At 45.3% G+C, this 14,339-nt stretch overlaps 1 protein-coding gene across 3 annotated transcripts in view; it reads left to right on the top strand.

Moving 5' to 3' along the window:
- UNK (unk zinc finger) overlaps positions 1-14,339 on the top strand; it is a 102,214-nt gene that overhangs the window by 59,167 nt on the left and 28,708 nt on the right. For all 3 annotated transcript variants that reach the window (XM_040330522.1, XM_040330520.1, XM_040330521.1), the window contains 4 exons: positions 3,811-3,858; positions 8,611-8,796; positions 8,981-9,046; positions 13,810-13,984. In XM_040330522.1, the coding sequence (XP_040186456.1) occupies positions 3,811-3,858; positions 8,611-8,796; positions 8,981-9,046; positions 13,810-13,984 (475 nt within the window). The remainder of the gene's footprint in view (positions 1-3,810; positions 3,859-8,610; positions 8,797-8,980; positions 9,047-13,809; positions 13,985-14,339) is intronic.

Below are 14,339 nucleotides of genomic sequence, written 5' to 3'. Positions count from 1 at the left end.
ACAGTTGCAGCCAATTAGCTGCAGCCACTGATCAGTGTATTCAGACAGATCAGTGTATTCTGACAGTGGTGGGCGCCACTGTCAGAATAATTTGTCCCGCAGGGGTGTTCCTCCATCCACTTGGTATGGTTTTCGATATTATGAACACTGTAATGTAACAGACCTGGTCTTACACACACACCCTCCCCTGTGAGAACACTTTAGTGGTTATTTTTCTCTGCCATCACAGAGCCCTGCAGAATGAGGTGAGGAAGCAGCAGAACTATAAAGAGATTGCAAGATGTGAGAACTCAATTGGTTTTTATCACTATAGAACTTATTTTCAGGAAAAAGCTTTCTTAAAGGATAAGTTCACTTATGCAGGTAATAAATGTGCATCAATTTTTTTTTCTTAGGAGCCTGCACTGCAGGGCATTGCACCTGCGATCTGCTGCAATGTCAAGCTCCTGCCAACTCTCAGTACAGCTGTCTGCCCAATTACTGAAGTCCAGGAAGAATCATTGAGCAACAGGATTGCTCACCAGCACCCGTGCAGTTCATTGAGAACTACAAGCTGTCTGCCCCAATGGAAAATGGTACTTGTAGTTCATTCATTCACAGAACTCTGTGACTAAATGATGTGGTTGTAAGCAGAGCCACGCACAGCTGCACTGCTTTTAAATTGTGACAGTGGTTGCGGGGAGAGGATCCCCCGCCTGCTATCATATTGGGGGATCGGGGTGCGGGCTGGTGCTTTAGTAACATGCTACAGCCTGAATATGGGCGTAACATGTTACCAGAGTTGAACTTATCCTTTATTCATACATCACAAGACAGCAGGGGCCAGCCAAATTTCAATCAGTGTGTGCCTTGCCCTGTTCAACAAAAGGTGACTGTTGGATCGACTTCTGTTGAATGAACAAGTTGGAAAACTTTTCCTGATCAGGCGCTGATCAGTGTACTTTGACAGCAGCAGGAGCCACTGTAAGAATACAATGTTCTGGCTTTGGGAATTCCTCCATCCATCTCATTCATGTTGATAAAAGACTTTGTTTTTTTGTTTATCCCACTGCCTGATCAAAAAACAACACCGTTTGGCCAGCTTTGGTCTGTTGGGTTATGCTCCACTTCCGGGTGGTTTGGCATTGGCATTGTCTTGATTCTCTATAGCAATAGCAGGCTTCCCAATGGTTCCTTATAGATGGATATATCCCAGACCTTGGTGAGAAGCATGGGTAAGACCTGTAAGTTGTCTCTGAATCCTGGAGGGGGCTCTCACCTTGGCATCTGGTTGCATTGAGTGAGCTTGCTGTTGGGGTGCTGTACAGGTCCAGGGCCGTGGTATGTTGAGGCAGGCCCAGTCCCTGAAGTCTCTACAGGGTATGCCTGACCAGCATCAGGTGATGATTGAGTTGGCTTTGCTTTGTGTGTTGTAAGTGCCTCTTTTGTGGGGGTACATAGTGCTGTCCCCTGCCTCTGGGAGTTTGGGTAATTTAGGTCTAGGGCTCTGTCCCCAAAAAAGCTACTAAAGAAGGGAGGGTGCAAGAAAGCAGACTCCTCCCAGGTGGGCGAATCCTCTGAAAAGTACTCCCAGACCTCTAGTATGTCCCATTCACAAAGATCCACACTGAGTTTTCTCAGAGGTGGTAAGATCCTGATACTGTCACTACAGGAACCTTTGGGACCTGAGGTGTCAGAGATGGGGTCTTGGAAAGCACCCAAACCAACCAAGTCCTTAGTCATTGCATCCTCACATTAAAAATGGTCTGTACAAGGACTGGGACCCTTGCAGTTAACTCCAGATTGCAAAAAGTGGGTGGTCCCTGCAGTGTCTTACCTTAATAAGACCCGTGCAGTACTTGTGGACAATCTGTCAGTGTTAAAGGTCCTTGCAGACTAATGTTTTGAGTCCCTGTTTAAGGTGCCCTTTTGCATGACTAGTGTGGCTAGTGTAGCATTGCATCTATGGGGGTTTGTCAGGCTTTGCTGGTATGGACAAAATTCATGGTGAAAAAAACTTTTGTCTAATTGGTGGGCCAGAGAGCACTTGGAGCTCTTTCCTGGAGTGTTGCACATCTGCGTGGATGGGTTGGGGGATTCTATTCTTTCTAGAAACTCTCTTGTCTGGGGCCTATGCACATGAGGTGAGTGCTGTGGTTAGCAGAGCTTCCCTGCAAGAAGCAGTTGAAACATTCGCCTTTCAAGGGTGAACACTTGCAATGCTCTGAATACGTTTATCCAAAAAATCACTGGAGGAAAGTGCACTCTTTTAACTCTAAAGAAGTGGCAGAAGCTTTTGCAGCATAAGTCATCTTCATCTGGAACCAAGAAGGTTTACTTTTTTCTTTTCAGAACTCTGGGGAAACAGAAAGTCCTGGAGCCCCAAACTCTCCATGTCAGGCAACAAACCTTCTTCCAACTGAAGGTCTACCCCTCACACTTCTGCAATCATTGGCATGTTTGGTGGCCATTGTGGTCGTATGGTCCCAAGATATCTTCTTTTCTCAGGTCAATATGGTCCTCAGGTCAATATGGTCAGTTGGGTCCTCGATTTCAAGAAGTCCACCCTAAAGCCATTGCACCACTTGGAATATCCCGGACATGGCCCTGACATGAGATTTGCTTCCCAAAGAAAAGCTTAGGACTCTCCGCCTTTGCATTAGGGTGCTAGGGTTGATGGTAACAGTGCCATTTCAGACAGTTTCATTTAACCTTGTTGCATCTTGACATCCTGTTTTTCATGGATTGGCAGTTTATGCCCAAGGCCTTACCGACTAGGATCTTGTGGTCTCCGCTATTCCCACTGTTCTGAAGACCAGAAAGCCTTCTTTTCGTAGGAATTGCAACCATGCTTGGAAACTATGAAAGCATGCTTTGCTTGGTGTGAAAAGGGAAAGCTTAATCCATGGACATACTCAGTGGCACCAGTTTTAGTACAGTCAAGACTAAACCAATAGAAGCACAGGACCCCTGTGCAAATTTTCACCGGAGCGGCAGCGGAGATATGTGAACCGGCTCCTTAGAGAGCCAGTCACAATCTCCTAACATGCAAATTGGATGCAGTGAAAACCACATCTAATTCACATAGTGTGAACCCAGCCTTAAAAGGGAGAGTTTAATTTACCTTGCCTGGCTAAAATATTAGGTCATTATTGGTGTATAGCATTCACATGGAAAAAAAACACAATGTGTAAGTTGGGATGCATTTCATTTGTAATTCAAACTATAGAAAGGAGCACTAGACCAAAATTGGATAAAAAAGTCCAAGATGATTTGGGGCAACATTACTCCCCCTTCATTAGGAAACCAGTGACTTCACAGATCTACATTAGAACCAGTAATTAACCCTCCTGATGGAGAAATAACCTGATAGCAGTTGCTGGGCAGCATTTCTCAGCAACTGCTTTCAAGCTGTTTCTTCATGAGGGAATTTCATAGTGGTCCTAGTATAGATCTGTGAAGACACTGGTTTCTCTGATTCCATCCACGTTTTATCCTGTGCTGAGCCCTGATATAAGGTGAATGGTGTTGCCCCCGAAATGCATTGGCTGTTTTTATATGATTTTTTTTTATCAACAATTAAAATCTTGAACTTTGTTATATGATTTTGGTCTGGCGTTCTTTTCTGTATTTTTATGGTTTGAGTCACTGTTGGGTGCTCATCGAGGGGAGCCGCTGCACCAGATCTATTGAGCAAGTCTTAAGGTTCCCAGCACCTCTTTTATTATGCTGTTCTGGAGCGCATTTCACTTGTGTTTGTTTTATAGATGCTCCTATGCTTCCTCATAGCGGATAGAGTTTGTAATTTTAACTGTAATTCTATCTTGGCAGGTATGGGGTAAGATGAGCCACCTTCCTACCAGTCCAACACCAGCATCAGTAAGTAGGACTGTAGTTTTTCCTTACAGTGTGAAATTGTGTAATCTGTGATGAGGCTATACTTAAGAAAGTCAAGTCTGTATTGCTATTCTACTTATCTACTTTAATTTTCATTATAGTTGCTCATAATGTTTATATTAATAGCTTTATATAGCAACATTTTGAGCACCATTATACGAAGTAAAGGGAGATAGTGCAGTTACAAAACACTTCAGTACAAGAGGATCAAGAGGATTAGGAGGCCTTAAAGTGGAACTTTACTCTGCAGATTGACTTACTGTGTCTGCCTCCGCCTCCACCTCCTAAATAATGATACCCGTGGGGGGGGGGGGGCTATTTATTGTGTTTTTTAAAGTGGCGGTCCGCCTAAAAAAAATATTAAAAGCCAACAGCTACAAATACTGCAGCTGCTGACTTTTAATAATGGACACTTAACTGTCCAGGGTGCCCGTGATGTCGGCAGCCAAATCCAATCAATCGCTCGGCTCTTGGCTGCCCCCCGCCGCCATTCTTGGTGAGGGAATCAGGAAGTGAAGCCTTGCGGCCTCACTTCCCGGTTCCCTACTGCACATGCAAGATGTCTTGCTACGTGTCCTCACTGGTCCCTGCTGTCTTCTGGGACCGGTGTGTTTCCCAGAAGACAGCAGGTGAGGACAGTGTAGGCGCCGGACATGACGTAGGTCACCGCAATCACCGTGGTGATCTATGCCAGGAATTGGGAGCAAATACCTGTATTACACAGGTATATGCCCCCCCCTGAAAGGTGCCAAATGTGACACTGGAGGAGGGGTGGAACTCCACTTTAAGTTATTTTCTAGCAGCCGTGGTCTAGGCCAGGATGGTGTGTCCTGCTCCTACGGCATCCTAGAATATCCCCATCACTAAGTCCAGGAGGCTACAAAAGCTGCCACTTTATTGGGGCTCAGGCTGCCCGAACCCGGAAGAGACAGCTGGCTGATGAGGACCAAGATGGCAGCACGAGACACAATCTGTAACGCCCAGACAGCAAATGGCTGCAGTACAATGCTAGATTTACTGGGCAAGTTTAGTATATATTTTTTTTTTTTTTGAGAAAGCAGCATAGCTGGTAGGAAGGGGCTGGAGGCCGGAGGTCGAGTTAAGTTCCTCTTTAATGAGGGTTGCTTGCTGTTGCCAGACCATTGATATCCCCCTTGTTTAGACATCTTGGATGTGATGACAGTAGCCCCAGCAGACTCGCAGCTGTCAATCAACAGGCACTATAGCAGTGGTTCTCAACCTGGGGGTCGGGACCCCCTTGGGGGTCAAATGATGATTTGCCAGGGGGTCACCAACTCCCGGGCTGTTCCCGGAGCCTGCAGTCGCCCATTCAGTTCACGGCATGGCTGGGGGCAGAGACTAGAAGTCAGCTGATGTGGGAGAGGCTGGAGGAGACCCTATCTCCTGATTTCAGCATAGGTGTCACTGCTTCGAGACACCACAATGTCTGAGACACCGTGAATGCGGAGTAACACTACCTGTGATTATATTTGCCATTAAAAGTCCCCACTATAGTTCTCAGATCAGCAGATGACCTTGAACTCCCACCAGCACTGCCACTAATCCTATTAACCCCACCATGAAATAATAGAAGGAATACAAATGGAGACTACATGGAAGGGAGAGAAAAGAGGGGAAGGAACAAAGAAAAAGGGAGCGAAAGACAGACGGCTAGAGAGGGATGGGGGGGGTGGGGGGACAAAGAAAGAGGTACATCCTCAAATGTATCATAAGGGGTTTTAATACTGTATGAGTGGAAGGGAGCGCTAAATGTCCATGGGTTAGGGGCACAAATTACTTGCCTTGGATGCTGACAACCCACGCTATGAAAATAATTTTACCGTTAGGGGTCCCCGCAACTTAGGGAATTTTATCAAGGGGTCGCGGCACTAGAAAGGTTGAGGACCACTGCACTATAGCATTCGCTTCTTTGCTCCTCCCTTGACAGCAACATAAAAGTTTTGGTATGGGGTTGGGGGGTAGGACAAAGGAATTAGGCCAGCACAATCAGTAAATATATGCTCCCAGGCTTTGGCATGGTAGGAATGAGGGGGAACTCTTACCGGCGTGTTTGAATTCTCTAGCAATTGCAAAGGCGCATTTCAAGTGAATAAAAAATCCTTATGGAAAGGAAAACGCTGCAAATATATTTTTTTAAGTTGGTGACAGTTTCTCTTAAAGCAGACATTAATGATGGTCTATGCTGATTGCATAACAAATTAAAGCGGAGTTCCACCCAAAAGTGGAACTTCTGCTTAATCCACTCCTCACCCCCTTACATGCCACTTTTGGCATGTAATTTTTTTTGGGGGGGGAGTGGGGGCTTCAGGAGGAGTGGGACATCCTGTCCCACTTCCGCCGAGGGGCCACTAAGGCGATACGTCATATCGCCTTTTTGCGGCCCCTCCCAGTAGGCGATCGTTTGGGACACGTGACAGCTCCCAGGCGATCACCTTTCCAATCAGACAGCGCCGCTCGCGCATGCGCAGTGAGTGCCCAGCCGTGAAGCCGAAAGCTGTCATGGCCGGGTGCCCACAGTAGCAATGAGGACGCTGGCCGGAGAGGGGGGGAGAGGAGCGGAGCTCAGGCCGGCGCGTCGCTGGAACGTGGAACAGGTAAGTGTATGTTTATTAAAAGCCAGCAGCTACACTTTTTGTAGCTACTGACTTTTAATAAACATGAAAAATGCCTGGAACACCCCTTTAATAATGCCAGCTGTCATATCTCTATCCTCATCTTTGAAAAACAAAAATGTAAGAAATCATACTCAGCACGTGTTGCTGAGAAATTGAACTAGCTAGAAAATTTGACTCCTACGGGAAGTATTAAAGTGGTTATAAAGGCAAGACATTTTTTACCTTAACAACTTAAGACCCGAACCATTATGCAGGTTAATGACCTTGCCCCTTTTTGCGATTCGGCACTGCGTCGCTTTAACTGACCATTGCGCGGTCGTGCAACTGGGCTCCCAAACAAAATTGGCATCCTTTTTTTCCCACAAACAGAGCTTTCTTTTGGTGGAATTTGATCACCTCTGCGGTTTTTATTTTTTGCGCTATAAACAAAAATAGAGTGACAATTTGAAAAAAAAAACAATATTTTTTACTTTTTGCTATAATAAATATCCCCAAAAAATATATAAAAACACTTTTTTTTCCCTCAGTTTAGACCATATTCTTCTACATATCTTTGGTAAAAAAAAATCGCAATAAGCGTTTATTGATTGGTTTGCGCAAAATTTATAGCGTTTACAAAATAGGGGATAGTTTTTTTTTGTCATTTTTATAAAAAAAATCTTTTTTTACCAGTAATGGCGGTGATCAGCGATTTTTTTTGCACGACTGCGACATTATGGCGGACACATCGGACACTTTCGACTTTTTTGGGAAAAGTGCTATAAAAATATGCTGATTACTGTGAAAATGACACTGGCAGTGAAATGGGTTAACCACTAGGGGGTGCTAAAGGGTTAAGTGTGCCCTAAGGGAGTGATTTTTACTGTAGGGGGGTGTGGCTGGACGTGTGACAGGGAACAGACGATCACTGACAGCCACACTAGGAAGAACGGGGGAGGTGTGTTTACACTCACCTCTCCCCGTTCTTCATCTCCTGTGACCCTATGGCGGGACACCGGCAGTGATTGAGTCTGTGTGTCCCCCGGGTGCAGTCACGGAGGACAGGGCCGCAAGCGCACCGCCGGAGGCACGCTCGCGACCCACGGCTGGGCTTTTTAAAGGGGACGTACCTGCACGCCAATGTGCCCAGCTGTGCCATTCTGCCAACGTAAATAGTCATGCGGCGGTCCTTAAGCGGCTAATGCATTCCCTGTATTAGGGTAAAGAGTGTCTCAGTAAGTGTATCGCCCCCTCACTTAACTATATACTCTCCTGAGCCCTATATTGAGCCAGTGCTGCTTTTTCTGCCTCTTCACATAGGCACAGAGGCAGCAGCATGAGCCATTGTCTCCCACTGCTGTCAATCAAATTCTGTGGGGGGGGGGGGGCATGGGGTCAAACCACGCTGAGCGTGTCTATAGACGAACACAGCCCGCATTAGGAGCAAGCCCACAGGTGCGCTTCCATAGGAGGTTGGCGCACAACAAAGAGGAGGAGCCTAGAGTGCCAGTAGGGGACCACAGAAGAGAAGGATCGAGGCTGTTCAGTTCAGTACCAGAGCAGGTAAGTTTAACAGGTTTATTATTTAAAAAAAAAAAACGTTACAATCACTTTAAAGCACAGCCCCTCTTCCTAAATGCACGTCATAGCCCTGTCCTTTTTTCATGGAACTGTCCAATTATATCATGTGCTGGCCCAGCTCCTCTTTCCCTCTTCCCTCTACATAGCTGGGACAGCTGAACTTATGTCCAGAGCAGTTTAAGAATGTTTGGATGTCTACACTAGGGAGGCTTTTACAGGTTTATAACATGCATAAAAAATGTTCACTGTTCATATCAGAAGATTTTTGGTAAAATGTATGGTCTGATGACAGGGTCTCTTTAATGGGTCACTGACCCAAAACAACTATGCACTCCAACTGCTCCATCCTGACGCTTGGTTAGTCACTCACTAAGTCGGTAAAGCAAGTATAAGAACGGCAACCCTAGAGCCAGCCCTTTGAACAACAAGTCAGCAATGGCTACTCCAGTATTTCTCCCTTGATAAGTTCCCATAAGTTGCTGTAACATCGTTCTCATTTTGAATAGCAGGATAAAAAAGCCTTGCTGTTGTCTGACAGATACTATGTGCCAGCATAGGAAGCCCAACTCATGGTTGCGGATCTCCCTCGGGATCCCTTGGGAAGCCACAGAACCTGGATAGCCTTGGATTTCACGGTGACCTCTCAGGCAGCTACAAGAAAGCCCCAGGGTGCGAGAGGGAAGACTCCACAGGGACTGATTATCTAAAGAGCTTTAAAAGCCAGGTCAGTAGATTTGGTAACTTATCATTATGGGACCCTGTCTGTTGTCCCTGCACTCACTCTTGTGTTGTGTATTGTGCCTGCAGTGGCCCATTTATGTGCAGTAGATGTTTCTAGAACTGTGTGCCTCAGCAGTATTAAACCCATAGCTCTGTCGCCTCACATTCTCACTATTTGTTTTGCCAAGGCAAAGTTAAAACCGCACCCGATGGAGCACAGGGGTCAAGATCAATCCCTTCTACAGTCAAAGCAGGTAAGGCAGGAAATTGGGCTTCTTTTCTAGTCTATGTGTATATAAGTACGATGATTCAGGAATGTTTAACATACCAGATTTTATTATATAGATATGTATTAATGACAGTTGCATTCACATCCTGCACCTCCTGCTATTATATTATTGCTTTTTAGCCTATTTGCAAGAAACCATAGTAAGGGCGGTGAACAAATATGGTATGCTAATAACATAATCATTGACAGGGTCACATAGAATGCATCTAGCTTTAGAGAAGGAAGTAAGTCTGTCTTAGTAGCTTTTAAATGAAACATCCTATTAAAAGTTATGGAGTTGTTTCTTGTACATCACTGAATTTCTTATCACGGGATGCTCTATGACTTGTTGTGATATCTTTCACTGGCCTCTAGATGGCACTGTGTAATGATATCAAATTGTAGGGGTTTCTTAACCAGGGTTCCTCCAGAGGTTGAAAAGGGAGAGTATTGCCTCTATAAGGCTAATTGTGCAAACAATTTAAATGTGCCAGCATCCCGTTTGGTATGTAGAAAGTGAGACCGAATTAATAAAGTGTTTTATGTAAATAAATATTGTTTTTTATACCAATCTGGTCTCCTATCAGTGCCGTGAAAGTCCCAACCCTCCTTCCCCTGACCTATGTTTATTGATGCCACTTGGCCTCAAGCAGCCTACGGCACTTTATCAATTGGGTCTCACTTTCTACATTCCTCCAGAGGTTGCTATGGGTTCCTTGAGCAGTGAGAAATGTCTGCCTAGTTAAGTTAAAGAGGAGTTCCACCCAAAAGTTGAATTTTAGTTTTTTTGCTTCCTCCCCCCCTCCGATGCTACATTTGGCACCTTTCAGGGGGAAGAGGGGAATGGGGACTTGTTTTTGACAGTACTGCAGCACTGTTCCTCAGAAATTTGGCCCCCCTCCTCCTTCCTCCGCTGCCGGGCCAATTAGAAAGTGCAGCACGCTTTGCGCATGCGCAGTGTGGATCCGCCTGTGAAGCTGGTTTCCTTTAGTGGAGATGACAGTGGCAGCACCCAACAGCTGAGCTGAAGATCGGCTGGAGTGCTAACATCGTGGGCTCCCTGGACAGGTGAGTGTCCATATATTAACCACTTAAGTCACGGGAAACATTATGCAGGTAAAGGACCTTTCCCCTTTTTACGATTCGACACTGCGTCACTTTAACTGACAATTGCGCGGTCGTGCGATGTAGTTTCCAAACAAAATTGATGTCCTTTTTTTCCCACAAACAGAGCTTTCTTTTGGTGGTATTTGATCACCTCTGCGGTTTTTATTTTTTGCGCTATAAACAAAAATAGAGCGACAATTTTGAAAAAAATTCAATATTTTTTACTTTTTGCTATAATAAATATCCCCAAAAAAGATATAAACACTTTTTTTCCCTCAGTTTAGGCCGATACGTATTCTTCTACATATTTTTGGTAAAAAAATCGCAATAAGCGTTTATTGATTGGTTTGCGCAAAATTTATAGCGTCTACTAAATAGAGGACAGATTTATTGCATTTTTATTAATAATTTTTTTTCTAGTAATGGCGGCGATCAGCGATTTTTATCATGACTGCGACATTATGGCGGACACATCTGGCACTATTTTGTGACCATTGTCATTTTTACAGCGAACAGTGCTATAAAAATGCACTGGTTACTGTAAAAATGACACTGGCAGTGAAGGGGTTAACCAGGAGGGGGCGCTGTAGGGGTTAAGTGTGCACTAGGGAGTGTTCTTACTGTGGGGGGGCGTGGCTGTGCGTGTAACGTCACTGATCGTTGTTCCCCAACACAGGCAACAGACAATCAGTGACAGTTCGTTTACACTCACCTCTCCCCGTGCTTCCTCTCTGTGACCCGATCGTGGGACACCGGCGGGGATGGTCACGGCGAAGAGGACCGGGTCACGAGCGCGCTGTGCTCTTAAATTGGACGTACATGTACGCCCTTGTGCCCAGCCATGCCATTTTTTCGACGTATATCGTCGTGCGGCGGTCCATAAGTGGTTAAAGGTCAGCAGCTACAGTATTTGTAGCTGTTGACTGTTAATGTTTTTCCCCCAAGGCTGGAACACCTCTTTAAGTTCCCGTTGGAACCATTGATCCTTTTAACTATCTGTAAGGGGGGAACTCCTCTCAATGACCACACGTGTAAGGAGCATTCTTCCCACTAACCATCACACTGATGTATCCTGAGCTATAGGGGGTTCCCTGATAATAGGAAGTTATTTCAATGGTTCCTCTGTGTTGAAAAGGTTGAGAAAGTCTGTTGTAGACTGTAGTTCAAACACCTCAGTTCTACATTATCTGGATGAACTATATTGCAAACTTAATCTATTTGTGTCATTGGGTAAAGTAAACCTGTGCTGAGGGAAATATGGAGGTTAACATCACTGGTCTGTTTTGAAAATGCTAGTTGCCTGGCTGACACGTTACTCCAATGGCTTTCACTTTGCCTGGTAATGTCAAATTGACACTTTGCCCTAGCACCTCAGCTCCCCCGCTCCCCCTTAGCCCACTGAAATTCTGGTGCTCCTAGGTATGGGGGAGCTTGTGACTATTTCCCATAATGCAGTGCCCTGGCTAAGTGTCCAAACACTAGTCCTAGCGCTGTCACCTGACAACAGCTGACACCAAGAATTTTAATAGCAGCTGTAAAATAGAAAAACCAACTGCCAATGGATATAAATTGCAATAAACACAATATCGGTCCAGCTGCAGTATAAAAATTGACAATATGGCAATAGAAATAATAAAAAACAGTCCGCTGCGCTCGTGCCAAATAGAAATGATGTACACAAATATAGAACAGTCCCAATTGTATAGTGATATAAAGTGCTTGTGCTTAAAGATGGTATATCCGTGCTTCAATGTGCTCAGACTTGGGTGCCCCACATAGATGTAAACTCACCCCCTGGAGTTCACCAACTATCGCTAGTATGGTCCTTTAACCACCTCAATACTGGGCACTTAAACCCCCTTCCTGTCTAGGCCATTTTTCAGCTTTCAGCGCTGTCACACTTTGAATGACAATTGCGCAGTCATGCTACACTGTAACCATATGACATTTTTATCATTTTCTTCACACAAATAGAGCTTTATTTTGGTGGTATTTAATCACTCCTAGGTTTTTTATTTTTTTCAAAAACAAAAAAAAGGCCAAACATTTTGAAAAAAATAAAGTTTTTCTTAGTTTCTGTCAGTAAATTTTGCACTGGAACTGATGGGCACTGATATGCTGCACTGATGGGCACTGATGAGGTTGTACTTATGGACACTGATGAGGCAGCACTTATGGCACTGATTAGGTGGCACTGATGAGGAGACGCGAATATGCGGCACTGATATGTGGCACTGATGGGTGGCACTGGGCACAGATAGGCAGCACTCGTGGGCACAGATAGGCAGCCCTGGTGGGCACATATAGGCAGCATTGATGGGCAGCAGTGGTGGGCATTGATGGGCAGCAGTGGTGGGCATTGATGGGCAGCACTAATAGCCAGCACTGACTGGCATCACTTGTGGGCACTGATTGCTGGCACTTTTGGGCACTGGTTGCTGGCACTTTTGGGCACAGATTGTTGACAATAATGGGCACTGCTTGGACATGATTGCTGGTAGTGGTGGGCAATCATTGCTGGCACTGATGGGCACCTAATTGTGATTGAGGGCACTGATCATCAGTGCCCTGATTACATACCTAGCTGTCCCCTGTGAGGAGATGCCGCTGATCGGCTCTCTTCTCCTCACACTCTGTCAGGAGAGAAGATTACTGGCATCTCCGTGTTTACATGTGATCGCCTGTGATTGATCACAGCCGATCACATGGTCAAAGAGTCGCGGCCACAACTCTTTACACAGATCGGGGTCGCGCCATGTCCTTGCCACAGCAGCACGCCCCCGCACAGGAGCGGTCATTCTGGGCGGCCGTCATATGACGTCCACCCATAAAGAGAGCTGCACCGCCCAGCCGTCATTTGGTGGTGGGCGGCGGCGGCAAGTAGTTAAGCATGTGGGGAAGCCCCTGTAGAGATCCGCTGCTGGCACCTCATGCAGTGCAGTTCCTCATACAGATAAACAAACCAAAAGAATCCTCATTGCGCAAAATATCGTTCCAAAAACCAGGATGATCAGGCACCCTAACATGTGAGTGTTATTTTTCACTTCACTTTCAGTGGGGCACATTATACAGACACTATAAATTTTCTCTAAAGAGTTTGTAATAAAGAAAGTGACCTCATGAATGCTGCAGGTCATTGACTCAAAGTTCTGAAGTCATAAGATCAGTAGAACTACCAGGAGGGTAGCATTTTCATAGGAGGACAGTAATGGTAGCTGCCTGTTGGCACAGGTTTACTTTAAAGCAAAATGCCCATGCTGGGAAAAGTAGCAGGATTGATTTTGTGGTCCCTTCCCAGCAGCACATACTTACCTTTTTTTAATTCTACCACCACTCCATTCAGTCACTGAGAGCAAAAAATATATCCAATACTTCTGGGTATGGAGGAGCACATGACTTACTCCCCTATACAGACCCCCCCATGGCAGAGTTAAGGAAGGTGATTAAATGCTGCTGGAGAAGGAGGAACTAAAGTAAACCTGTTGTTTTCCTTTTGCGGGAAAAGCATAGGTTTGCTTTAAGATAATCTGTATTGTTAATGTGTATTTTATAGGCTTGTTCTTGCAAAATGTTCATACAATAAAATCTGCTGTGTGTCATATTCTGTAACACAGCCTTGCCATGTTGTTATCATCATTACAGGATGCATTAGGAATAATGCCAATGGGGAGTCCACTGACCTCAAGCATTTCCTCTAGTATTACTTCTAGTCTAGCTGCAACACCCCCCAGCCCTGCAGCCATAAGTGGTACTCCTGGTATGAATGCCAATGCTCTGCCCTTCTACCCAACCAGTGACACAGTAGAATCTGTCATAGGTAAGATATATGTGTTGCTCTTTCAGAAACTGTGACTGTTCAAAGGGTGAACAACCTCTCCTCCCCATTACTATCACTAATGGAAAACATTACTGTTCTGATTTGAACCCCTACTAAGCTAAGGTGACCAGATTTTTAAAATGAAATCCGGGGACATATTTTTTCTTTACTAGTAATGGCAACAATCAGCGACTCTCTGCCCGTCGTGGCCCGCCTCACAGCCTCTCAAGTCTTACTCTTTGGGCCCCGGCTACTACTGGATGGGTAGCGGAGAAAGATCAATCCGCCAGGGAAGGCAAGCAGATAGGCAGGTGGATGGCCAGGATTTGAGCCAAGGCAGAGTAACATGCGAGAG

This window comes from Rana temporaria, chromosome 12 (assembly GCF_905171775.1).
Source record: "Rana temporaria chromosome 12, aRanTem1.1, whole genome shotgun sequence".
NCBI classification, from domain to species: Eukaryota; Metazoa; Chordata; class Amphibia; order Anura; family Ranidae; genus Rana; species Rana temporaria.
This window is presented reverse-complemented; position numbering and strand designations above follow the sequence as displayed.